At 36.5% G+C, this 25,499-nt stretch overlaps 2 protein-coding genes across 8 annotated transcripts in view; one reads left to right on the top strand and one right to left on the bottom strand.

The window, feature by feature from the left end:
• Positions 1 to 209: 209 nt before the first annotated feature.
• LOC107683534 (B-cell CLL/lymphoma 6 member B protein-like) lies at positions 210 to 20,176 on the bottom strand. Of its 2 annotated transcripts, XM_016479603.1 has the most exons (13): positions 20,048 to 20,176; positions 15,015 to 15,154; positions 7,670 to 7,734; positions 7,155 to 7,377; positions 5,380 to 5,610; positions 4,496 to 4,642; positions 4,180 to 4,375; positions 3,544 to 3,767; positions 3,313 to 3,425; positions 3,078 to 3,227; positions 2,185 to 2,315; positions 1,672 to 1,809; positions 210 to 1,559 (listed from the first exon to the last, which is right to left on the bottom strand). In XM_016479603.1, the coding sequence occupies exons 4-13, from the start codon at positions 7,367 to 7,369 to the stop codon at positions 1,410 to 1,412; spliced, it is 1,695 nt and encodes a 564-aa protein (XP_016335089.1). In that variant the 5' UTR covers positions 7,370 to 7,377; positions 7,670 to 7,734; positions 15,015 to 15,154; positions 20,048 to 20,176; the 3' UTR covers positions 210 to 1,409. The 2 variants fall into 2 exon arrangements, with proteins under 2 accessions (XP_016335089.1, XP_016335088.1); XM_016479602.1 differs by lacking the exons at positions 15,015 to 15,154; positions 20,048 to 20,176 and adding an exon at positions 8,333 to 8,429.
• LOC107683533 (thyroid receptor-interacting protein 6-like) overlaps positions 19,416 to 25,499 on the top strand; it is a 14,352-nt gene continuing 8,268 nt past the window's right edge. Inside the window, exons 1-5 of one of the 6 annotated variants that reach the window (XM_016479600.1) lie at positions 19,416 to 19,501; positions 19,923 to 19,985; positions 21,360 to 21,472; positions 23,439 to 23,596; positions 24,045 to 24,149. In XM_016479600.1, the coding sequence (XP_016335086.1) occupies positions 19,948 to 19,985; positions 21,360 to 21,472; positions 23,439 to 23,596; positions 24,045 to 24,149 (414 nt within the window). In that variant the 5' untranslated portion in view covers positions 19,416 to 19,501; positions 19,923 to 19,947. The other 5 variants (XM_016479601.1, XM_016479595.1, XM_016479597.1 and 2 more) reach the window with 5 other exon arrangements.

Genomic DNA, 25,499 nt, shown 5'->3' with positions numbered 1-25,499 from the left:
CATTGTTTAACTGAAATAAAAAATTTATAAAAAAAACTGAATAAGCTCGTTTAAAAAAACAACACACAACAAAATTACTAACACTTCAAAATTAAAATAGAAAATAAAAACTATAATAATATCGTCATAATACTATAACAACACTGTAACAGACACACACACAATAATGAGAAATTAATTTAACTTTAATTTATATAAAATAGGTCTTGTCTTTGTCCAGCAAAAGAGCGCAACATAGTATTGTTGACATGATTATCCTCATCATCATCAATCTTTACATGTATATTAGTTTGGCTAGTGTGAGTCCTCAACCTGCTTGGACTCTTAGCAACTATAATGCACCATAAAAATCATGAAATGGTCTCTTAAACATAAGTATCATTAAGATGATACACACAGAGGCTAGTCATCTACAACTTTTCTTCTTGTTACTTAAATAGGCTCCAGGCCTTTTAAATTAGTACGTTAACATACTGAATAACTGGTAAATAAACAAGGTTATATTTGAGTTTTTCCATTCTGGCTGTTCTGTTATCTTCTTAAATAGGAAACAGAATATAGTACAAACACCAGAAAGCATCCATGAACAAATAAGAGCAATACTTTTGGGCAAAACAAACAAACAACACAAAACAAATAAATAAAATTACATCATATGAATTAAAAAAAAAATCATACAAATGTATCTTTTATCTGTTCTTTCTCAAACATGCTTAATTCCTTCTTTACACTTCCTTTCTACATCTGTCTTTCTTTCATAATCTTTCCCACTTTCTTGCAGAATTCCATATATCTAAACATTTTCACCTTCATTCAGCTCTTACAACTCAAATCTGAACTCCTAATAAATGCCTTCACACTCTGCCACAAACCATCTTTGTCATAACAGCAAACAAACAAACAAACATTTAATTCCATATCTATTCAAGTATTTTCAAATAACATGCTTCGTTTTTACTGTCTTAAGCCCTATTTGGATGATAATTGTTTAGCATCTTGTCATAATACTCTCACATTCCACAAGAGAAACAATTACCATCTGAATAGGCCCGTATATCGTTTTTAACAATGATTTTCACCATTTTTCCTGGCAATATGACAACAAAATAACTGATTAAATAGCATGAGGAAAATAAAGTATGCAAAGCAAAATAAAAAAAAATATTCTAACAAATAATAAAGATAATAGTCAGCACATCTAGCGCAGGAATACTGCATTCTTGGAAGACTGTATTCATTGGTACATTTATAGTCAAGCTGTCCTCGAATGCAGCACTCCACCTCTTTAAACTCTTTACAATACTGTTTTATAGATCCATCAATCTTCAGCCTAAATCTTCCGTTTAGATCGTGACCTATCCGCAGAGAGAGCATATAGCAACGGTGCCTGAGATGTTTCGATACGCCTCTTAGCAAGCTTGTAGCAGGGTGGGTCCTGGTTGGTACGGGTCTGCCAGAACCTTGTAACGGATCTTGGTGTTGGTGATTGCGCCGTGTTTCTGTCTCAGGTGAAGCCTCAGCTGGCTCTTATGACGGAAGTGCAGGTGACATTTCTCACACTGGAAGAAAAGGTTAGAGCAGAGAGTGAGATTTCAACATCATTTTGCAGTATGGAGATATGTAGTTGTACTGTGTATATATACTGTACATATTTGTTAAAATATAACTGACGCTGTAAGGCTTCTCTCCAGTGTGGATGCGCAGGTGGCTCTTCAGCGTCTGCAGGTGGCGGAAACGAGTTCCACAGGTGTTACATGGGTACGGCTTTTCCCCAGTGTGGATCAGAACATGGGCACGCAGGTGAGCTACCTACAACACACATACACACATTTTACAAGAACATAATATTAGCTGAACTCTTTTTATTGATCAACAAGATAGATAAAAAAGGAAAAAGACAATAAGTCAACATTTATTCTGACATATGTATGTATGCATGTGTGTATAATTTTTTATATATATATATATATATATATATATGAAAGATGCATTATATTTCTCAAAAGTGACAGTAAAGACATAAGCATTTCAAATAAATGATGTTCTTTGAACTTTATATTCTATTTTTTTTATCACAAATTCCACAAAAATATTAAGCAGCACAACTGTTTTCAACATTGCTAATAAGAAATGTTTTTTTTTTTCTGTTCCCCAAATCAGCATATGAATTCTGTGCAGATGTACCTGGACAAATCTGGCTCCGCATGTGTCGCAGCGGTAAGGCTTTTCTCCAGAGTGGATACGGGAATGAGTCTTTAGATTTGCAGGCCGGTTGAACTGTGCTCCACACACATTACAGCGGTAAGGCTTGTCTCCTGAGTCAGCGGGAACATAAAAGAGTGAAATGAATGAGAAAGAGGTCAGAACTAGTAATAATAAAATGTTCATCATTTAGCTTTTAAATTTATAATTACAATATAATTTATTTTAATTTTGTTATGATATAAAGAACCTTCTCAAAGTGCTTTACATAATAAAAACAATAGTACAAACATATACATGAAACTACATTAAAAAGTAAAGATTTAAAGGGGTCATATGATGCGATTTCAAGTTTTCCTTGCATCATTACTGTGTCTGTTCCCCTTTCGGGCTTGAACTGATGGTAAAACTAATGACATTATTTACTGTCTTTACATTTATTTTGAAAGATGAAGCTCGCGATTATGGAAAGGGGCGTTACATTTCCGACGAGTGCTTGTGGTGTTCGGCCAATCACAATGCACTGGGTCAGCTGGCCAATCAGAGCAGACTGCGCTTGTCGGAAGGAGGGACTTTGTAGAAAACGAAGCGTTTGAGAGAGGCGGGGCATAGAGGACCTACAATAATGTACAGTATTTGAAAAATAATGTGTTTTTTGAACATTAAAGCATGTCAACATATTCTGTTACACCAAATACACAAAATAATGATCTTTAAAAAAGCATCATATGACCCCTTTAAAGTAAGACAAGTAAGATTTAAAAATACTGACTGTGCCTCACAAATCGCAACTGGAAGTAGATTCCAGAACTTAATTTGTATATAAGAAGGTTACATAGTTCAGCCAACATTATCTGTTGAGTCAGCAGCCTCACCTGAGCGGGAAGATTTTGTGTTTATGGCTTGATTGGCTTGATTTCCAGGGTAACTGAGCCGTGTAGAGAGGTTCTCAAACTTGATTGGGTGTTGGCCCAGTAAATGACTCTGATTGGCAATTTGGGTACAAATATAAGGACTGCAGAGACCTTTTAAAAATGAAGAGGATAAGATCAGTTTCTGTGTTTTTGTAAGCACATCTATTCATAGTAAAGCTAAGAGATGCTCACTCACCTTTATCCTCACTGATCGAAAGGGGCAGGGGCTGCAAACAGCTGTCCACAACATGATGGGGACTAAAATATATGTTTTGCTGTGATGTGTTATATGGAAGAGACAAGGTTTTCCTAGAGGAAACAGAACAATGGTCAATACATTACATTGAAAATCCTTAATAACGATATATTATTAAACAGTTACGTCAGAAGTTCTTTAATCAATTAAGTGAAAAGGGCCAAAACAAACCTATTATTCAGTCCTGGCTCCTCCCCTGTCCAAATGCTATTTGTTGTTTTAGATGAGACTTCCATCCTATCATTGTCAAAGGGGGCGTGGCTTTGTGTTTGCCGCTCCTCTTCAGGCCCCTCCTCCTTTATAGGTGTGGCACACAGAGGGTTGAGGACAATATACTTGTACTTCTTCCAGTTACAGGCCTTTGGGTCAGGAGTAGGCTTGGATTCAGATCGCTTCTGTATGGAAGAAATATTGGAATTAGTAAATAGTAATTTATTTAGATTATTTAGATTCATTTAACATAAAGAAAAACAAATTCTGAAACTTTTAATGCAGTCTCTGATTGAAAGCAATATGCATATATTGCTACACACTACCATTCTAGCAGTTTGGGGTTGGTAAGATTTTTTTTAAAGGTTTTTTTGAAAGTAGTCTCTTATGCTCAGCAAGGCTGCATTTATTTGATCAAAAACACAGGAAAAATGGTAATGCTGTGAAAATATTATTACAATTTAAAATAACTTTTAATTTATTTAAAAATTTAAATGGCAAAGCTACATTTTCAGCAACCATTAATCCAGTCTTTGTTGTCACATGATCCTTCAGAAATCATTACTGACAACTTACTGGCCCCAAACTTTTGCACACCTTTAACTGGGGAGACAGACTGCAGCCACTGGACTCAGCAGGTGAGTTGGGCTGCCCGCTGGAATGGGAAGGACTGTCTGGGGATGGTGTGGATGCGGTTGCAGGTGAAGATTCCTCTAATTTTATGGTCTGAGACTTGGGGATAGCAATCAGGCAAGTTTCTGGATCTGGCGAGGCAAAGCTCTCACTTGGAACCCTGTAGATACAGTCAATGAATTTTATGCCTTTTTGATAACAATTTTTTTTAGATAGGATACAGTCGTCAAAATGCAATTCAAATACTTATTATTAGACCTTCCCTCCATAACCCTTTTACCTGGCTCGGTCTGGGATGGGATCTTCTGTCTCAGCGGTAGGCCTGGAGGGGGAGGAGAAGATAGTGGGATGAGCAGGTGGTGACCTTCCACCGAGGGGTTCTCTGGAGGCTGGCTCCATCAAAGAAGGACCCACAGAGATCCTTTCACTGCAGAGAAAAGAAAAAACTTTCAGTCTGTATAGAAAGAAGGAAAAACTGTTTTCAGAAGTTGGGTGTTCTGACAAATTTTATTTTAAAGTACTAATATGTACCATTTAGGGCTACATAAAATGCAAAAATGTGCCTTTTAGCTTTTGTACCTTAGGATACTGCCTCTGTGACAGCTTTGTACCTTTTTTCCAAGAAATAACTTGGGAATGTTTTCTGGCAAGGTTCTCTCAAAGTTCTGAACAAACATTCTTCCAGTAACATTAATAGAACGTTTGTTCAGAATTATCTGGTCTTTAATAACGTTCTCAAAATGGTAGCAAATAAACATTTATTCATAGTGTATGGGTGTTCTACTGAAATATTTTAGTTGGACAGTTTTAAATGTTACAACGTAAGTTTCAGGCAGTTCAGCGATCATTCAAAAAGCAACGTTTCCATCATGTTTGCAAATCGATTAAATGGAACATTCCCATAATGTTGCTTCTAACGTTCCCAAACATTTAAAAACTGTACTTTTTGAACGTCCAGAGAAAATTCTGAAACTTACTTAATGCAAAACATTCTTATAACAACACATTTTTGTTAGCTGAGTAACAAAATGTTGTTTCTGCGTCACATTGCTGCTTATTTGCATAAAGTTTGAGCTCTAATCAAATTTGTAGCATCTTTGGTGTCGCCAGAAATAGTTTCGACTGCAGTGTTCTTTCCTCCTCTGCTTCGGTCTTCATTCTCACCTGTGAATAAATGCTCGGCAGGTGTCAGCGACATGCTCCATCTGCAGATAGGTGGCAGCGGCGAGCACGCCAGATACTGTCCGGGGCGTGAGAGGGAGGCAGGAGGTGTACATGAAGTCCAGCAGCAGGGACACGCTGCCTGCGTCCAGCCCCTCCGGCAGAGTGAGAGAAAACCCCCGCTCACCGCCAGCACCGGCCGCTCGACGAGAGAAGAGAGTGTAGAAGAAGCCACTGTGGAAAACACATGTTTATTAAAGGGATAGTTCACCCAAAAATGAAAATTTGATGTTTATCTGCTTACCCCCAGGGCATCAAAGATGTAGGTGACTTTGTTTCTTCAGTAGAACACATATGATGATTTTTAACTTTAACCGTTGCAGTCTGTCAGTCGTATAATGCATGGCAATGGTAACAAAATCTATGAGAGTAAAAAAAACACAGCCGACTCGTCACAGTGTGTTGATATCCAGCCGAAGAGCAATCAACCATAACTTCAGGCGAGCAGGCTCAGAAGTTGGGAATACGTGGAAAGTCACCACTCCCGAATGAGTTCGCGCGAGAGACCGTAATTTTTTAGTTTTAAGTCGGTTTGAACAATCCGGATAAGCTCAAGTAAGTACCATTTTGATTAGCCGTTGTACCTACAATGACTGTGCACTGTGTAAACAATGAGTGACGTATACGTGCGAGAGATCACTTCCGGCGCTTGCGTAAACTACGCCAGAGCGCGTACACACCTCACGCACCGGATGCCGTGCGCGCGCCCAAAGACAGTTGGACATAGTGGTGTATTAGAGATAAAAAATTATATAAATACTGTTCGGTTTCTGGCACAAACCGATAGTTTCGTGTCTTAGGACATCAATGTGTCGTCACGAGCCGCAGGGTTTAATTTGGATTTGTCTGTGCATGTTTTTTTTACTCTCATAGATTTTGTTACCATTGCCATGCATTATACGACTGATAGACTGCAACGGTTAAAGTTAAAAATCATCATATGTGTTCTACTGAAGAAACAAAGTCACCTACATCTTGGATGCCCTGGGGGTAAGCAGATAAACATCACATTTTCTTTTTTGGGTGAACTATCCCTTTAAGGTGCAAGAAAAGGTAGCGAAACATGCACTGCAAAACAAAAAGTCTTATCTTACTTAGTAGGCATATTTTTGTCTTGTTTCTAGTCAAAATATCTCAAAAATCGTACAAATTTTTTTGGGGCTGGCATTTTGCTTAAAATAAGTAAAATACTCTTGTTAAGAATATTTTACTTAACCCACTGGCAGATAATTTTACTTATTTTAAGCAAAATGCACTTAATTTAGTTTTTTCCCCTGGAAACAAGACTTAATATCTTAAGTCATTTTGCTTATAAATGCATCTTAATTTAAGAATTTTTAGATATTTTGACTATAGAAACAAGACAAAAATACTAAGTATGATAAGCCTTTTTTGCAGTGTGAATTAAAAATTTTATTCAAAAAACTTTGAACTTTGAATGTAGAAAGATCTTAATAAGACAAACAAAGAAACAAAGTTTCAACCGACTACAAACTCTAAAAACAAAACAATGCATCTTCTGTGATACAATACACTTGTGAGACAAAAGATGTGCCGCAGGCGGAATATGATCTCATGCAGGAGTGAGCTAATGTCTTCAGACAAAGACAAATTTTGGCACAAACAGGAAAACAGGCCGAGGGGGGCAGGAAAGAAGAAGTGAGGGAGTGTAGGAGAAAGTGAATGACTGTATATCATGGCACTCCCTGTTGACCAACCTGCATGCGATGAGCACGGCGCAGTGGGCGCGCAGCCTGGCGGTGCCCACAAGCAGTGTGGCATCTGTAAGGATGTCCTGATGCCGCAGTTCATTTAAGTTCAGCAACACATCGTTGGAGTGACGGGTGAACTCCTTAATGTAGCCTTTCACCTCCATCACATGGGCAGCTGCACTGTGCTCGGAGGAGCTTCGGTATCCCTCTTCCATTTGCATTAATCTTTCTGTTTGATAAAGGATATATATAAATAAAATATGCATTGATATTTATAAATAATATTATAATTTTAATATGTATATTTAACCAAATATTTAAAAAATATAAACCAAGACTTTTAAAGTCAACTAATATTTACTGATATTTAAAAAATAATATTTTAGTTTGTATATTTATCAAATGTTAAAAATATAAACCAAATTTTTTATCAAGTTAATTAAATAACAATATAGTCTAGTCAAATGAATTATGGTCCTGTGAAGCTTTATCAGAAAATACGTTGGCAAATAAAGCAATACCTGACAAGGATGATGAAATGAGATTCAAAAGTGTCTATTTGGGGAGGCCAGCTCCCTACTCGTACCTGCCATCAAAAAAACAAAGAAAATAAATCATTCTAACTCACATGCATCAAGTAAAACATTTTTTAAATAAAATGTCCTTTTCTAAACAACATCACTGATACAACAACTTCACATCTGCAGGTGTCAGAAGCATTCTGCAAAACTAAAATATCATATACAATATAATTGTGATGCACTGAGTATTGCATTATCCAGTTAGTAGCGAAATGTCTAATGGGGACAGTATAGCCTTATAAAAAATATTTTTCATAAAATGACTGAATTCTGCACCACGTTTTAGCAAATGCATTGTAATAATTCAGAGTAAAAATTATAACAGTGGAAAAATGACCATGTTGTCATTCATTCATTCATCACATTTTGCCTGCAAAGGGCCTCCTCCCATAAAAACGATGAAACCTCATTCATAGCACCTTTTTAGCGGAGTAAGGATCCATCAAAGACAGATTTTGCATGTGGTTTGAGCATAACAATCAAAAAGCATCACATTTTTGAAGAACTAAATGGAAATGTGAATTCATATGCTAAAAAGAAAACTATTTGACTGCAAGAAAACATCTCTAAAAATGCACAAAAAAGATTTATTGGAAAACTCACCCCGACCAGCAGGGACGAGAACACACACCGCCCTGTTCTTACAGCTCCTCTCCTCTGATCTCAACTGCACACACACGCTCTAACCTCCCTCACTCAAACGTGTCTCTGAAAAACTGACCAGTCTGACCTAGGAGAGAGTATCCTTTATAACACTGTGCAGGAAGTCTCATTCAGTCAGGGTGTTTATTTCCTGTGTTATAGAAGCTGCCTTTTCACACTGCTCCTGGGTCAGTTTTGTAGCGTTTCTTATAATGACTGAGGTCCGGATCTAGATGGTCTCTGATCAGGGGAAAAAAACACGAAGCCGAATCCCCCTATGCTGCCCACGCGCTGGAAGCTCAGCGGGAAAAGGCTCCAGGCCCCCGTGTGTCAGTATTTATAGTTGTGTATTAGAGCTCTTTTGTGTTTAATGATGACAGGAAAGTGGGTAGAGTGCTTTTTGATGCATGTTGCGTGTGTTTTGCAAATGTTTGTTTGAAAGTGAAGAATTCAGGGAATGTAGGTTTGTGTGTTCGAGTGTGTAGGGTGTGTTGGCCTGCGTGGGCTTATGAGCATTGTCAATGGGTCAGATGTCCTGTCAACACTGTCCAGGAGTTCAGCTAACCAAAGCAAACGTGCACGACCCAGTCTCAGAGGAAGTTTGTGCAAATACATCAACTTTGTCATGAGAATTCTTCTGACAAGCTTGTCTTTTGTGGAGTGAGAGCAATGACAAGGCAAAATACGATTGGGTAGAACTGTGCAATCCAGTGCTGCAGAATACATTTTTAAATGAATCTGGCAAACTTAAAACCATAGTCACAGCTAAATTTATAACGTGGAATGTGAAATATTAAAATATCAAAAAATTCCTGTGATAGCAAAGCTGGATTTTCAGCATAGTCTTCAATGTCACATGATCCTTGAAATCATTCTAATATGTAATAGTTGCTGCTCAAATCACAGTCGAAAACTGTTAATGCTTAATATTTTTTGTGGAAATGGTGATTTTGTTTCATCAAGATTCTTTGATGAATAGGACGTTCAAAGCAACAGCATTTATTTCAACAATTTTGTAAACATTTAAATGGCTTTACTGACACTTTCGATCAATTGAATGCATCCTTGCTAAATTAAAGTATTATTTTTGAATATCAGGAGTCTGAAAATATAATAATATCAGAAAAAAAAATTTATTATCATTCTTTTTTTTTTTCAACATTCAACTTAAAAAGTAATTAATTACAGTGGTAATGACAAAATAATAAATTAATTTATTTATATATGTGACCCTGGACCACAAAACTTGTCTTAAGTCGCTGGGGTATATTTGTAGCAATAGCCCAAAAACAATGTATGGGTCAAAATTATCGATTTTTCTTTTATGCCAAAAATCATTAGGATATTAAGTAAAGACCATGTTCCATAAATTTCCTAACGTAAATATATCAAAACCTAATTTTTGATTAATAATATGCATTGCTTAAGAATTTCATTTTGACAACTTTAAAGGTGATTTTCTCAGTACTTAGATTTTTTTGCCCCCTCCAGATTCCAAATATTCAAATAGTTGTATCTCGGCCAAATATAGTCCTATCCTAACAAACCATACATCAATGCAAAGCTTATTTATTCAGCTTTCAGATGATGTATAAATCTCAATTTTGAGAAATTGACCCTTATGACTGGTTTTGTTGTCCACGGTCACATATCAACTATATCCAACAAAATTCCAACTTTTTAGTCTTAATTTTTTTAACAGCTTTTTATGTATCCAATAATCTACATTAGTGGATAAAATGCTTAGCCAAAAAAATGAATATTAATCAAAATGTATGTATATAAGATTTCCATCTCCATGACTGTATAGCGCAAACTTTGCACCAAAGTCTAAACTTAACTCAACTTAATCAACTCCAATACGCTGAGGATACATTAGTAATCTAAGTAGGCCATCTGAAATGAGTCTGGAGAGTTAACTTCCTAAAAGTAATTTAGAATGGACTGATTGAACCAGGTTGCACAGTAAACATGGCCTAAACAAAGGGCACGACCTTAGTTCAGACCAAAGATAAGCAACTCAGCAAATGCAGCCAGGTCAGCAGGTACGGCCAAATTAGGCCTCACCTGCCTCTCTCAAGGGTTGCCGGAAACCTCTGTCTGGCTTCCTGTGACAGGAGAGTGTGTGTGTGTGCTTCTGGAAGCTTGTTATGGGCAATGAGCGGAAGGAAATAGGAGAATTAAAAAAAAAAGTGTTATGGGTGATATCCCTCTCTCACGACCGAAAAACAACTGAGCGACACCTAGAGAAATGCAGCCTGCAGATGTGCAGGAACTATGGAACACCCCCTCCGGGCTTCCTGTGAGACACACACAATCACACACACACACACAGAGCTAGAGACGGGGATGAAACGCCTGCGCAGGACATCCGTCAATAAAGCAGGCAGGAGAATGAGACAGGGGATATGGGGGCCCGTGTAGGTCTCCAATAGCTCAAAAACAAGCGGAAAGTTACCTCACCTTCTTAACTCACGGTTCATGGAGAGTTTGGAGGGAAAACTTACCAATGGGCATAAAGACCCAGACAATTAAGTCTATATGAAATTTTGCTCTTTAATATGGTTCAGGTTCCTTCACTTCATTTTTTTTCATGCACAAGGCAATGATTGCTTTAACTTGCATGGCTATTGGCCAGTATTAGGCTATAGATGTTTTTAGTTTATTGCTATCAGTTGATATTTAATTGAGCATAGACATTTACACTTTTAAATTACCTTTGAGATCATTGCATGCACAAAAAAGAAAAAATAGAACACTGAAGACTGGAGTAATAGATGCTCAAAATTATTATAAATATAACAATTATTTTAAATTGTAATAACATTTCACAATATTACTGTTTTTACTTTTACTCTTGGTGACCCATTAAAAAAACTTTAATATGCACAAAACTTAATACAGCTAAATTTTGTTCAGGTTTTAGTTCACTTTTTCATTATCCACCAGGCAAAGTTGCTTAAAATTGCATATACAGTATTAGTATGGCCAGAGATTTTTTAGTTAATAATTTGTTACATGTTGATTGCCTAGCCATCATCGTGCGTTTATATTTAGAAACACTAATAATTGTAATAACACTGTTAAATGTAATCTTTAACATATCTCAAAACAAATATCCATTTTCCACAATAAACATTATAATGCTGTGATGCCTAAATCCACTTGCAGCATTGAAAACGACTGATTTAAAACACTACAAATGAGCCACATGCTGATAGATAATGGCTCGTGAATGAATGAGCACAACCCTGTCAAACAATCAGATCATTTTATTAAAATAAAGAGAAATATTTTGATGTTACATGTGAAGTATAATATTTTAGTAGGCTATAATATACTGGTCATGTGTAGCATCTATTATACTGTTCAGAACATTTTTAATATGTAATGTACTTAAAATTAGGACTAAATCAATTCAAAATGAAAATAACTAAAACCAAATACATGCAAATGATTTGAAATTTCTCAAATTTCAGTCAGTTTCTTATATTAAAGTGAAATGGATCAACATTCTCCTTTACATCAAGTAAAAATCCCAACCATCATAAAACAGCAAATAAGTGTTGAGCTTTGAGAAGTTATTATGCAGTTACCGAATTCGTCCTTTGTTTGTGTTGAAACATGCACTGTGTTTGTTAATGCGAGTCGGAAGTATCTTTTAGATGAAGGTGTTGAGTGCGTGTGTGTGTCCTTGTGTTCCTATTTGTTTTGATGCTGACTGGATCAATTGTGTCTTTGGTGCGAGGGAAAAAAGAGAGAGAGAAAAAACAACAGAAGAAAAAAACAGAGAGGGAGATGTGGGTCTAGGCGACTTCCAGGCATTGTGCGAGCTACGGAAGAGAGGGGGAGGCCAAGAAAAAGTGAGACCATTGCTAAACGAGCTCGGCCAATTAGCGGAAACCATACAGTCTGTCAGACTGGCAGCAGCAGGGTTATATAGATCAGATCCTCAGAGCTGCGTGCCTCAGCTAGGGTCCAGAGTGGGCTGGAACCGCTGCATTGTGATTCTCAGAGCTGCTGGGACTCTCTAATGAGTTTTTATGTAGCTGCAGCCTAGTTGAGTCACTGTTTCTGCTTTCTAAAAAGCATTAATCGCGGAATCAAAAGGTGGAATAATGTTGTTCTGACAAAGATACACTGAAGATTTTTAAAAGGAGTTCACCCAAAAATTAATGATTTTCTTTCACAAAAGATGATATTTTGAAAAACATCTTGCTTTTTTGCTTACAAAGTGCAAGTCAGTGGGGTCCATACCATATGATATACAAATTAACTGTATTTATAAGGTGCAGAAACAATGAGTGCACTTTCAATAAACTGCCTCTTCCTGTTGAAGCTGAGAGATTTGGACATATAAGCACTGTAAAAAAAATTCCGTAAAATTTACGGTAAAAAACCAGCAGCTGTGGTTGCCGGAATTTTACCGTAAAATATACGGTAGCAACGTTTTAGGTTTTACAGTTTTAACTTAAATTTACAGTTAAATACCGTAATTTCATTAACTGATATAATGTTAATATACCAACCTATTGAAGTACTGAAATCTGTTTTGTACCTTTGTAATAATACACTGATAACCACTAAATGCAGGCGGTGATGAGAAAGTCACATGATGAAACAAAGCCCATCACAAGCAGCTTATAAATAATAACATATATATAGAAGGTGCACAGTGTCATTCACACAAACACTAAACACCATCATGGTAACACACATGAAACTGAAATAATGCAATAAACATTCATTTAACAACATTAGGTGTAACACACAACCCTAATATACAAAACTGATAAGAAAAAACTAAGAAGAAACATAGTTATTTCAACAAAAAAACATCAAATTTGAAATGTAACGCAGGGAATTCTGGGAATGTCAATTTACGGTTATTCACTGTAAATTATACGGTATTTTTCACTTCCAAAAATTGTATACTACCGTAAAATTTATGTCCAATACATGTAATGTCCAATACAGTTTTTCACCGTATATAGTAGGGGAATTTACTGTTAACCATTTAACAGGTTTTTACTGTAGCATTTTTACAGTCTTTTACCGTTAAATTCACGGTCATTTTTTACAGTGAGGGACATGCTTTGAGCTCATCCGGTGTGGAGTATGGATGAAGGGGGTTGTTTGTCCTCTTGAGGAAGGTGGAAGGAGGTGGGGACATGGACAATGAAAAAAAAAATTAGGATGTACTGAAACGGATCACAGGTTGAGACATATGCAAAAGAAAATTCACATGCATGCACGTTACGGTTCAAAAGTTTTGGGTCGGTAAGATTTGTAATGTTTTCTGAACGAAGTCTCTTATGCTCACCAAGGCTGCATTTATTTGATCAAAAATACAGTAAAAAGCAGTAATACTGTGAAATAATATTACAATTTAAAATAGTCATTTTCTATTTGAATATATTTTAAAATGTAATTTATTTCTTGATGCCAAGCTGAATTTTCAGCATCATTACTCCAGTCTTCAGTGTCACACGATTCTTCAGAAATCATTCTAATATGCTGATTTGGTGCTCAAGAAACATTTATTTTTATTATCAATGTTGAAAACAGTTGTGCTGCTTAATATTTTTGTAGAAAACATGAAACATGATGAAATGTCTTATATTATGATGTCTTAATTTCTTTTTAAAAATAATTAATGTCTTCATTAAAAAATAATAAACCTTATATGAGCCAGAAATTATTAACATTCCAAACCCCAGAAATTTTGACATAGGTGCTCCCTGTATAGAGAACAATGTTTCTCTCAAAATGCTGTGCCAGGATCATTAGATGAGCAGCTAAGTAATCAAGATGTTTTGCTGAATTGTCTGCAGCTAAAATTGTGTAAGGCTATTCATAGAACTTAATGCAACATTAACAATTATCAGCAGAACATCTAAGAAAAATTCCCACAAATACCCTATTCATATCGCTGTCAGCAAGTATTTTTGCAGCAAGTATTTTTGAAGAAAACTATGCCAAGAGCAAACTTTTGTAGTATTACGTCTTTAGAGAACTTTACTAAAATTATTAAGAAACAGTGTGTTACATGAAGTCGTCACAGTTTTTTATTCCTATACAAAAGTACACAGAAATGAGTTAATAATGTAATACAGAAGTATACATTGCCAAAAAGAATTATATAAAAATACCTAATCAACTTTCCCCAAATAGTTCGTTTCTAATGGGAGTCTCAAACCCATTTCATTGTAGGAAGTACACTGATCATACACTCTCAGAAAAAAAGGTACAAAAGCTGTCACTGGGGCAGTACCTTTTCAAAAGGTACACTTTTGTACCTTTTAGGTACTAATATGTACCTTTAAGGTACCAGTATGGACTGTTTAGGTACAAAGGTGTGCCTTTTGAAAAGGTACTGCCCCAGTGACAGATTTTGTACCTTTTTTTCTGAGAGTATACCCAGAGTTAAAAGAATTAATTAATATTCTTTTAGACTGCTCACATGAAGACCATTCATTCACACTTCTTCTATAAATACCAGACATCTCTTTATGAAGAGCAGCAAAGAGAGTGACCAACCTGATCAACACCTATGGGAGATACCTTGAATGTATGGTCAGAATTTAATGGTCAGCTCTATTGTTAGAGTGTGAATTTTCTAGAAAGCAACTTTGCAGCCTACCTCTCTGTGGTGGTACCAGCAGGTGCCGGCAGTCATCAGCAGTCAGAGAGATGAGTGTGAGGAGGTGAGTGTTATGAACTGTCTGTGGGTGTCTGATCCTGATCTTGTCTTGGTAGTAAGTAACCTTGGCAACAGAAAACCTGAAGGAGAAAGAGGAGAGGAGAGACTGATACTGGTTCAGATCAGCCATTTCCTCTCAAGAGCCCTTGAGCTTAGTCTGATGGTCACGTAGCGTTTCAGAGAGCCAGATGCTGGAGAGTGTTTCACGTGTTGGCCTGGAGGTGAGAGGGCAGATATTATCTAGGCAGGATGTTAAAGTGGAGCACAGAGTGTAAGTATCATTAAAAATCAAGTTGTAATAATAAATTAAATAACAATTAATAAATTAAATTAAAGTCTCACACAGGAGGTTGGTTCTGTTAACTTATAAAATTGAATCCAAAATGAAATGGTAACATTTCTATACATTGTTTATTATATCTATGGGTATATTTATTAATTATATTTTATATTTATTATTGTTTATTTATAATTATTGTGTTATAATTTCTATTTTATATTACATAATATTTCTTATTTAATTTAGTTACATTTCTACATTGTTGTAGCAATGTAGCAAAATCTGTTTAAAAAATGAAATAAAAATGTATATACAGTACATGTACTATTTTGTGATTTAAGTGTTCTGTGATCAATCATTTTTTGTTGGCATTGAAAATCCACTAGAGACAAACTATATACATTTTCCATATATCCAAACACAAGTAGCATTAGAATTGGGAGAATTAAATAATAGATATGCATGCTGTTATTCATACAGATAACAGTTTCGGTTATTAATCAGTTGCTTTAGCATTGGCTGATTTAATCAACTCAAGGGGTTAAATAATAGATTCATCTATCAAAGTTCAACTGAAGACAGCTCAAAATTCCGTTTCATTTTGAGAACAAGTGATATGCCCAGGATTAAGTTGCCCTAGGCGATAAATAAATCCCTCTTTCTCTCTCCCTTTACTAGGACTGCCACCATATGTCATTCCAATATGGGACACACACAGCTGGTATCCCAAAATATGCTCCACAACACCCTGGCATCTATGGCAAGCCAATTTAACATGTATTCCTTTAAACTAGCATTTATCTCTAAATTATTAATAAGTAAAACCATAGTGACCTTTTCAGTTTCACTAGTACTATTACTATTAAAAATTGATATTATAGTTTACCAAATGCGACTATCAAATTATCAAAATTTGAATTTTGAAAATTCTATTTAATCTATCAAAATCTATCAAATTAATCACAAGTATTTATTCATTACTTACTAGTATTTAATAATTTGCTATAAGTCTCTATTCCAATAGTGACAAATAACTATTCAAAAAATATTGCAAATATTTGTCAAAAAGTCATTCAGATGTCAATTATTCACTTCCAACTATTAGGCCTATATTACAGTTCTTGCTGGTAACTATTCCAGTTTTACATTTTAGTAGGTATTAAAACTTATTTATGAGACACTAGTATCTATCCCATATGTGATTTAAAAAAAAACTTTCATATGTAATATTTAATGACCAGTCACAATGGCAGCAAATATAATAAATATCTATTTAATTAATTTACTAATTTTAAATAGCCATTTTAAAGTTGAATTAAAAATCTTACAAGTAGCCTATGATTAAAATTTTACTAGTAGCAATTTGAATACACAGCATTTATTAAATAGGTGCATATTTAATTTGTACTAGGAAAACATAACCAGGGCCGTAGCTGGGGTTTGCAGGGCCCCAGTGCAGGTTGTACCCGTAGGCCCTGTTTGAAATCATGTAGTACAAATAAATAAATAGAACAAAGATTAGAACAAATTAAACCATGTTTTGTTTTTTTCAAGGTTGTTCAAGTACAAAAACAGGATAATCAAATGTAAAATATTATTGCATAGTCCACACTGTATAAATTAAATATAGATTAATTCTTGTTAAAACTACAAAGTAATTCAGTCAAGAGCAGTGAGTGATTTCTCTCTTTTATTTTCTTGGATTAACATTATGGACTGGCAGCTAGTAAATTAGGCACGGTTACGTTAAGAGACAATACATCCAATATAATGATACACATCCGATTTCTTTCTCAACTGCTTATGTTCTCTTAAAACATAACTAACAGTTTTTTGAAGATACTTTCCAAGACAGGTATGTTGACATATTTTTGTATGTATTTGTCCGTTCAAGCGCAAGAAGCGCAAAACTCAATTCGGGTGTTCAAGGGCTGTGAGACGTGGCTTTCTGTGCACAGAACACAGCGCGCGGGGGCTGAATTAAGCTCTTTTGCATCTTTTTGTGCTTGCATGTTTATATTGATGAGGTGTATTTGTTCGTTCAATTGAAAGAAGATGCAAAGTAGAACTCAATTCAGTGTCTGCGTATCGGAGATGCGGCTCTCTGTGTGCGCAGCAAACACAACACGCAAGTATTAGTTGAGTTCTTTCTACTTGCGTTTCAATGCTTTACAATGCCACTAGCGACGGCCCTGAACGTAACTTTATGAATAGTTAAATTCAAGTAACTACAGAAAAAGAAATAGTTAAATGAAAATACATTCTATTCGCTATTGAATTTTTTAATAACAATTTAAAAATACTGTACTGTACCGCAGGGGATGCATTTTCAGGCCGGGAAATCTCACACACATCCAGGCCACACAGAAAAAGAGGGGCCAAAATTGTACCTTTTGGGGTACAACAGCTCAACACTGTAGCAGTACTCTTAAAAGGACATCTTTGTACCTTTTTTACGTCTAATAGGAACATATTAGTACCTTAGAGTAGTAATTCGTACCCTTAAGGTACTAATTTGTAGGCCTACCTATTAGGGGTAAAAAAATTAACAAATATGTCCTTTGAAGGGTACTGCTCCAGTGACAAGCTGTTGTACCCCAAAAGGTGCGATTTTGGCCCTTTTTTTTCTGTATATATCCTATACATCCACAACAATTTCTGAAACCACAGACAACCCTATTATTTGTATGGCCATCACATAAAAAGTTCTAAATCCTTAGTCTGGGGCCGTGGAAAATAATAAAAGGTTCTCTCTTGCACTGCACCTTCAATTCCCTTTCCCTTTTCTTCATTTGCCCCAATATCTCTGCCCTAAAAAAATCTAATCTGTTTTCAACGTAATAATAATAATAATAATAATAATAATATATGTTTTTCGAGCAGCAAATCAGCATATTAGAATGATTTCTGAAGGATCATGTGACACTGAAGACTGGAGTAATGATGCTGGAAATTCAGCTTTGAAATCACAGGAATAAATTACATTTTAAAATATATTCAAATAGAAATCAGTCATTTTAAATAATAAAAATATTTCACAATATTGCTATTTTTGCTGTATTTTGGATCAAATAAATGCAGTTGTGGTGAGCAGAAGAGACTTCTTTAAAAAACTTTAAAAATCTTACTGATCAAAACCTTTTGACTGGTAGTGTATTAGAACACAATTTCTAAAGTGAAGTGAGTGAAGTGAAGTGACATGTGGCCAAGTACGGTGACCCATACTCAGAATTAGTGCTCTGCATTTATCCCATCCAAAGTGCACACACACAGCAGTGAACACACACACACCGTGAACACACACCCGGAGCAGTGGTGTGTGTTCAAATGTTAAAGTGCCTAAATGTCAAAATTAGTACAATATATTTGTTGAAAAATTCTAATACTGAACACACTATTGAGTTATTAGGCTGTGACTCATATCATTTTTGTGTTGCTGTCTGCTCAAGCTCCCTCCCTCCCTGTACAATAAGTCCATGTGAATATCTGTCTCTGCTCATTTTTTTAATGTAACTTTACAATCGATATTGATGTCCTTTAGCACAATATTCTGAATGATGATAATAATGGGGTGCTACTGATAGCCTATAGCTAATACTCAACTAGGTTAATAAAGACAAAACTATCTAGCATATTTATACAGATGAAACTGACCTGCACTTGAAGCCCTGAACAGGTCAGTGATGTAGCTACATTTCACTGCTTCTTCTGGCCGCTTCCTCTCTTTCATCAAGTCCCGCGCATCAGTTCTGTTCGGAACCGTTTGACGGAAGCGCGGAACAGACGTGAGCCGATTCCTATAGCGCAGCGCTGCCAGTCAAGACTAACCGATTTATGATTTATTATCGAATGAAAAAATCGGAAATGATCACTTTGGTACATTGAGAAAGCATAAATATAAAATATTAATAATAATAATAATAACAAAAAAAAACAACAACAACAAAAAACAGGGCAGCGGGCCAAATCAGCCTCCAGGCCACCGGGAATTCTCCCTGTGCTCCCGATGGCCAGTCCGGGCCTGCTGTAACGTAAAAATATCAGTTAGTGTAAAGGATAAATGTTAAATCAGCTTGCCATGTGACGTCATGCGTTTGGATTGCTCCACACAGGCCTCTGTCAGCCGCTGCTGGATCCTCCAATAAAAGTAGGCTACTAAAATGAAACCGACAGAGAACTAAAAAAAGTACTTGACTAGTGTATTAGGTTAACCACAAACCTAAAGCGAACAGAGCTTGCTGATAGTGTTTACTTAAGCGTGTGAGTGTTAGAAGAAAAAATCTCGGTTAATTCAGCCGAGGCGACTTGCAGTATTCGCATTATCTTATAAACAATGTAAACGGGATGTTATGTTGCTCACCGAGAAAGTAAACTATATAGGCGACTCGTTTATGTTTTCTTTAATGTCTAGAGAGTTTATTTATCATTTTTAACAGTTTCATTAATATATACTACTTTGTGGTAAGTGCACTGAGATAGCATTAACTGAACTTTACAATTGAAACAGATATACTAGACGCAAGGACGCAGCGCGCCGGTTCATTTCATGAGCTGATTTCATTTTGCAGATGAAAACGAGGCGAGGCGAAGCAGATGCTCGGTAGACTGGGAGTCTGCAGCGTTTTCAAGAGGTACGGGAAATCGTTAATGTCCTATTGTTTCAATATCCCAATAAACACAGGACACACGTTACCATAGATGAGTTGTTGTTATCCTAAACTCCCATGAGCGTGACGTTCATGCGCGGCAGTGTCGTGCTTTTGCCAGTCGATGTAACTTTGCGATGTTACATTGGCCGAGTGTTACACATTGCAGTGTTACTGCAGCCGAGAGCTGCAGTAACACTAGCCTATATGTCGCAGATGAATGGGTTTTATAAGATAAACGCATTCTCGTACGGGTGATTCATCGGCCTAACAATCCCCGGCTTTGAGTACGAGTTTTCACGGATTGCAGTGCAATCCAAGGAGGTGAGGTTGGACATTTCTCTGGTTGCAAACTTGCACATGTGTTTGAATGTAGTTCAGTGCAGTGATCAGAGTAAAAGTCACAGGTGAAAAATCTATTTTAAGATGCTATTTGTTTTGTTACATGATAGCTAGTCATTATCTGATCCAAGACCAGCAACAAACAAACCAGCAACTAGTTGGTTATATTAAGGTTGTCATGGGGGGCATGATAACTGATCAGCTGGCTAATGACCAGTTAGAAACCAGCTACTGGACTATCCTGCACAGTTTCAAAGGACGTGTTTGTGTTTTAATATTTAAGATTAGAGCCTTTCTTATTGTGTTTACAGCATTTGTTGGCCTCTTATATTGTTGTGAGGTTTATTTGCTATGTTTTCATAAGCTTATAATAACAAACACTCCTCAGCACTTGGATACACAGGACATTGTCCAGCGGACACCAGATGGCTCAAATGAGAAGTTGATCATTACACAACATTTCCTATATTATTTCCATGGACAGACTCTGTAGATAAAGGATTGTGGATTAAGTGTTGGGGACAATGGCTATTGTACCAGTGGGAGACTTGAGAGAAGAGCGAATACATTGCGAGTGCTGTGCACCTGTGGGAATTATATGTATGTGCCAGAGAGAAATGCAATTAAACTAAGGAACACTGGAATTCCCCTTTCGGCGGAGAATGGTTGCCTTTTCCTGCTTTTTAACTTGGCACCTATTGTTATCTTGGAAACCATGCATTGCCAGTGGAAACACAACAACCTGTTTTGTGTAGTTAGAGTTATTGTATTTTTACCAGCTTGGACAGCACTGCTTAGGGCCTTAACTCTTAAATGTGTGGTCACGTGTTCAGAATGCACATGTAAAATAAAACGCTTAGAAATTAGAAAAGTTACACAACAGTGACATCACACTTATTCTGTGCTGTCCTTGTAGAAGCCTGGTATGTCAGGCCCCAACTGGCTGCCTCCAGGAGCCCTCGGTACCCCAGATAGAGCCACAACACCAATGTCACACTCTGGCCCCGCTCTCTACAGACCTCCCAAGAAAGGTCTGCCCGACCAGAGGCCCAAATATAACATGTATGACCAGAATGGTGGAACGGGAGGAAATGGTATGCCTATAAGATATATGGCTACTGGACCTTCAGGTAAGAGCCCTGTAACAGTAAAATTTAAACCTTTCAGTGCATGTTTATGCATCATGCTTTGAGAAAATTGTTTTATTCTGTTGATGCCTGCGAAAAGGATTTTGCTGAAGTTTATCCAAGTAGTTTAGAATTAAATATCTTAGTTATATTACACCAGCCTGCATCATATTTGCGGAATGAAATCCAATTCTTGATTCTTACCAATTTTGAGATGCTGATTCCAAAAATTGTGGCTGTTTTGCTCAAGCTTGTCACACTTTCTCACAAAACAACTATTCAACTACTATTTGTAAGGTGAAGAAGTCTTGCATTATCGCTTAATCGCCAAAAAAAAAAACCGCCACAAAGACATAATTCCTAACCTCCTGTGAGCCAGGTTACAATTAAAAAAAAATAAAATAAAAAAAGTGACGTGACATGTATTTGTAAGGTGAAGAAGTCTTGCATTATCGCTTAATCGCCAAAAAAAAAAAACGCCACAAAGACATAATTCCTAACCTCCTGTGAGCCAGGTTACAATTTAAAAAAAATAAACTAATCCTGATTTCAAGGTTAGAATTATGGCCAGTGACAGAAGAAAGTGCAGACATGACCCAGATGTTTTCTGCTACCTCTGTGCATGCTTTACTACATCCAAACAGCGATAGAAAATTACCGATTTTGTGGGAGGGTAAAAAAGCTTAATTTGGTTTTGACATTAAATGTATTTTGCAGATTGTTAGTTTAGTATTAAATACTTAATGTTGAATACTTCTTTTTGGCTGCTTTGAAACAATCTGAAACAATCTGAAAAACAATCTGAAAACAGCAGTGAACACACACACACCGTGAACACACACCCGGAGCAGTTCAATTTGTTCAATTTTCAGCCTATTTTCACATGTATCATGATTCTGAAGACATTAGTTTATGCCTAATCCTGATTTCAAGGTTAGAATTATGGCCAGTGACAGAAGAAAGTGCAGACATGACCCAGATGTTTTCTGCTACCTCTGTGCATGCTTTACTACATCCAAACAGCGATAGAAAATTACCGATTTTGTGGGAGGGTAAAAAAGCTTAATTTGGTTTTGACATTAAATGTATTTTGCAGATTGTTAGTTTAGTATTAAATACTTAATGTTGAATACTTCTTTTTGGCTGCTTTGAAACAATCTGAAACAATCTGAAAAACAATCTGAAAAACTGGGGAAGTTGTGGCTTAATGGTTAGAGAGTTGGACTCATAACCCAAAGGTTGCGGGTTCGAGTCTCGTTCCGGCAGGGATTGTAGGTGGGGGGAGTGAATGTACAGCGCTCTCTCCCACCTTCAATACCACGACTGAGGTGCCCTTGAGCAAGGCACCGAACCCCCAACTGCTCCCCGGGCGCCGCAGCAAAAATGGCTGCCCACTGCTCCGGGTGTGTGTTCACGGTGTGTGTGTTCACTGCTGTGTGTGTGCACTTTGGATGGGTTAAATGCAGAGCACTAATTCCAAGTATGGGTCACCATACTTGGCCCCATGTCACTTCACTTCACTTCACTTCAAAATCTCCATTTTGAAAAAAAAAAAAAACTGTAAGTGATAGTACATTTTATTGATATTTTTGGACGCAGCATCATCAAAATAGGAAATATTACTCCTCCTTTACAAACCAGCAGAATTTGTTTCAAGATGCAGGGCTGTGTTATTAAATATCATATTAATATCGTATTTGGTTTATATTTTACAATGAAATAACTGAACTGTAGAATCTGGCATTGCATAAATAAACAAACATATGCATTATGCCTTTCCCAAATGGTCCAGTATGTGACATGGTTCTTGTTTAAAATTTAAAATTGTCAACCTCACAAACACAGTTAATATTTTATATGAACCTCATTATATTATCTGTTTCATTGAATTTAAACTTAAAGAATCTAATGCTGGAATACTATTTGACAGTTTGTGCTTCGTCATCTGAACTGATATTTATGTGCTCAGGTGGAACCATGAATCACCAGCATCAAGATGATCGCTCAGGGTCTACTACCTACAACCCCTTGACTCCCCAGTTAAGAGACCGATACTATGCTCCAGGCCAGGGGCCCAAAGAAGACCACCACACATGGAACCCCCGCATGGCCAGCCATGAACTTCACGTCAGTGACATCCACATGTTCATTTATAATTATCATTTCTCTGCAGGACTGTGTTGCTCAAAACTGGATTGAAAGATGATTCAATTAGTTAATTATTCCTTAAATGTGCCTAAGGAAAAGGGAAAAAAGGATAGTCTTACCAAAAATGAAAGTCTGTCATCATTTACTTGCCCTCATGTCCTTCCAAACCTGTATGACTTACTTTCTTCTTTTTCTTACACAAAAGAAGATACTTTAAAGAATTTTGGTAACCATTCAGTTCCCTTTGGCTTCTAATATACTGTTTGTCCATATAATGGAATTCACTGGGAAGCATAAAGGTTTGGAATGATGTGAGGATGTTTAAATGATGACAGAATTTTCATTTTTGGTTTGGTTGTATACCTTTAAATCTGTATACGTGAATGTATCAAAATGTGAGTTTTTTTTGTGGCTGTTGTTTGCTCAGAATCGGGGATCAGAGAAGCACATCTCTACTATTGATGCAGAGATAGACTCTCTTACATGCATGCTGGCTGACCTGGACAGTCACCCTCAGAGCACAAGCTCACAGGTACAACACACCAATACTGCTTTATACGAGTGCCAGGACAATAAATGCTTTCAAGTATATTGATGAGTAAATGTGTTTGTTAAGGATAGAATACACTACACAACTTTTAAAAATCTGAACAAACATTATACACTTGCTGACTTTGTAAGTAGTTAGAGAGAAAACCTGGGCATCATAATCTGAAAGACTGAGAATCACACACTGCCAGACTTTAGTCATTCCAAACACACACACAAAAAACTCATTGCAGACATATGACAAATGAAAACAGTATTTGTTGGAAAAACGAGTCTGTGTCCATCATTAGTGGTCAACCAATATATTGCTAAGCTAATATAGCAGCCAATATTTGGCATTTTCTATTCATTTTCGGCATTAGACATTAAGTTTTTCTCTTTAGCCGATGTGTTGTAAGCAGGACTTTTATTTTGGCAGCACATCTTCAATCGTTTACTGTCTCTGTCTACGATTCCGATTCTTATCGATTCCTAGTTTCAATTCCAATAAGATAAAAAATCCAATATAAAAAAAATGAAGTCAAAAATTTAGATGCCAAACATTTATTGTTTTTTTACAAAGCATTCTATTAGAGCTGAATAACACAAGCAAAAATCAGCAGCCTACAGAACACTGCAAATGTACTTACAGTCTGTGAGTCAGAACAGCCGGCATTGTAGTCTACTAGGGTTGGGTATCGTTTTAATTTTATCGATTCTGATTCTGCTTATCGATTCCGATTCTTATCGATTCCTAGTTTCAATTCCAATAAGATAAAAAATCCAATATAAAAAAAAATTAAGTCAAACATTTAGATGTCAAACATTTATTCTGTCTTTTTTACAAAGCATTCTGTTGCAGCTGAATAACACGAGCAAAAATGCAGCAGCCTACAGAACACTGCAAGAGGAATTTTGCCTGTGCTTTAAAAAAAAAAAAAATACCACAGAAAAAACATCATCTGTTTACGTTCACGTAAGACAAAAACGGCTGTGTTTATGATGATATACTGACGTAGTTTTCTGCATATTGGTCGACAAATATGAAAAGTCAGTTTCGGCCCGGAACAACCTTTTGTACAGTGGAAATACACGGAACAGTTCGAGAACGGACACAAACCGGGAACCCGTACCGCGACCTCTGTTCTCTGTGCTCGCACTTGCGCTTTGTGTGCGCTGCACGCAAACAGGGCGCCAGTTCTTTCCGTTCTTGCAAATCATTTTTAATCACATTAAAATGCAAATGCAGGAATTGTTATGCAGAATCGAAATGCACGTGTCTTATCGAATACCCGGTTCTTGGAAATTTGGAACCGGTTCTAAAATGGAACCGGTTTTCGATACCCAACCCTAG

This window comes from Sinocyclocheilus anshuiensis, unplaced genomic scaffold (genome assembly GCF_001515605.1).
Source record: "Sinocyclocheilus anshuiensis isolate Anshui unplaced genomic scaffold, SAMN03320099.WGS_v1.1 scaffold874, whole genome shotgun sequence".
Classification (NCBI taxonomy): Eukaryota; Metazoa; Chordata; class Actinopteri; order Cypriniformes; family Cyprinidae; genus Sinocyclocheilus; species Sinocyclocheilus anshuiensis.
This window is presented reverse-complemented; position numbering and strand designations above follow the sequence as displayed.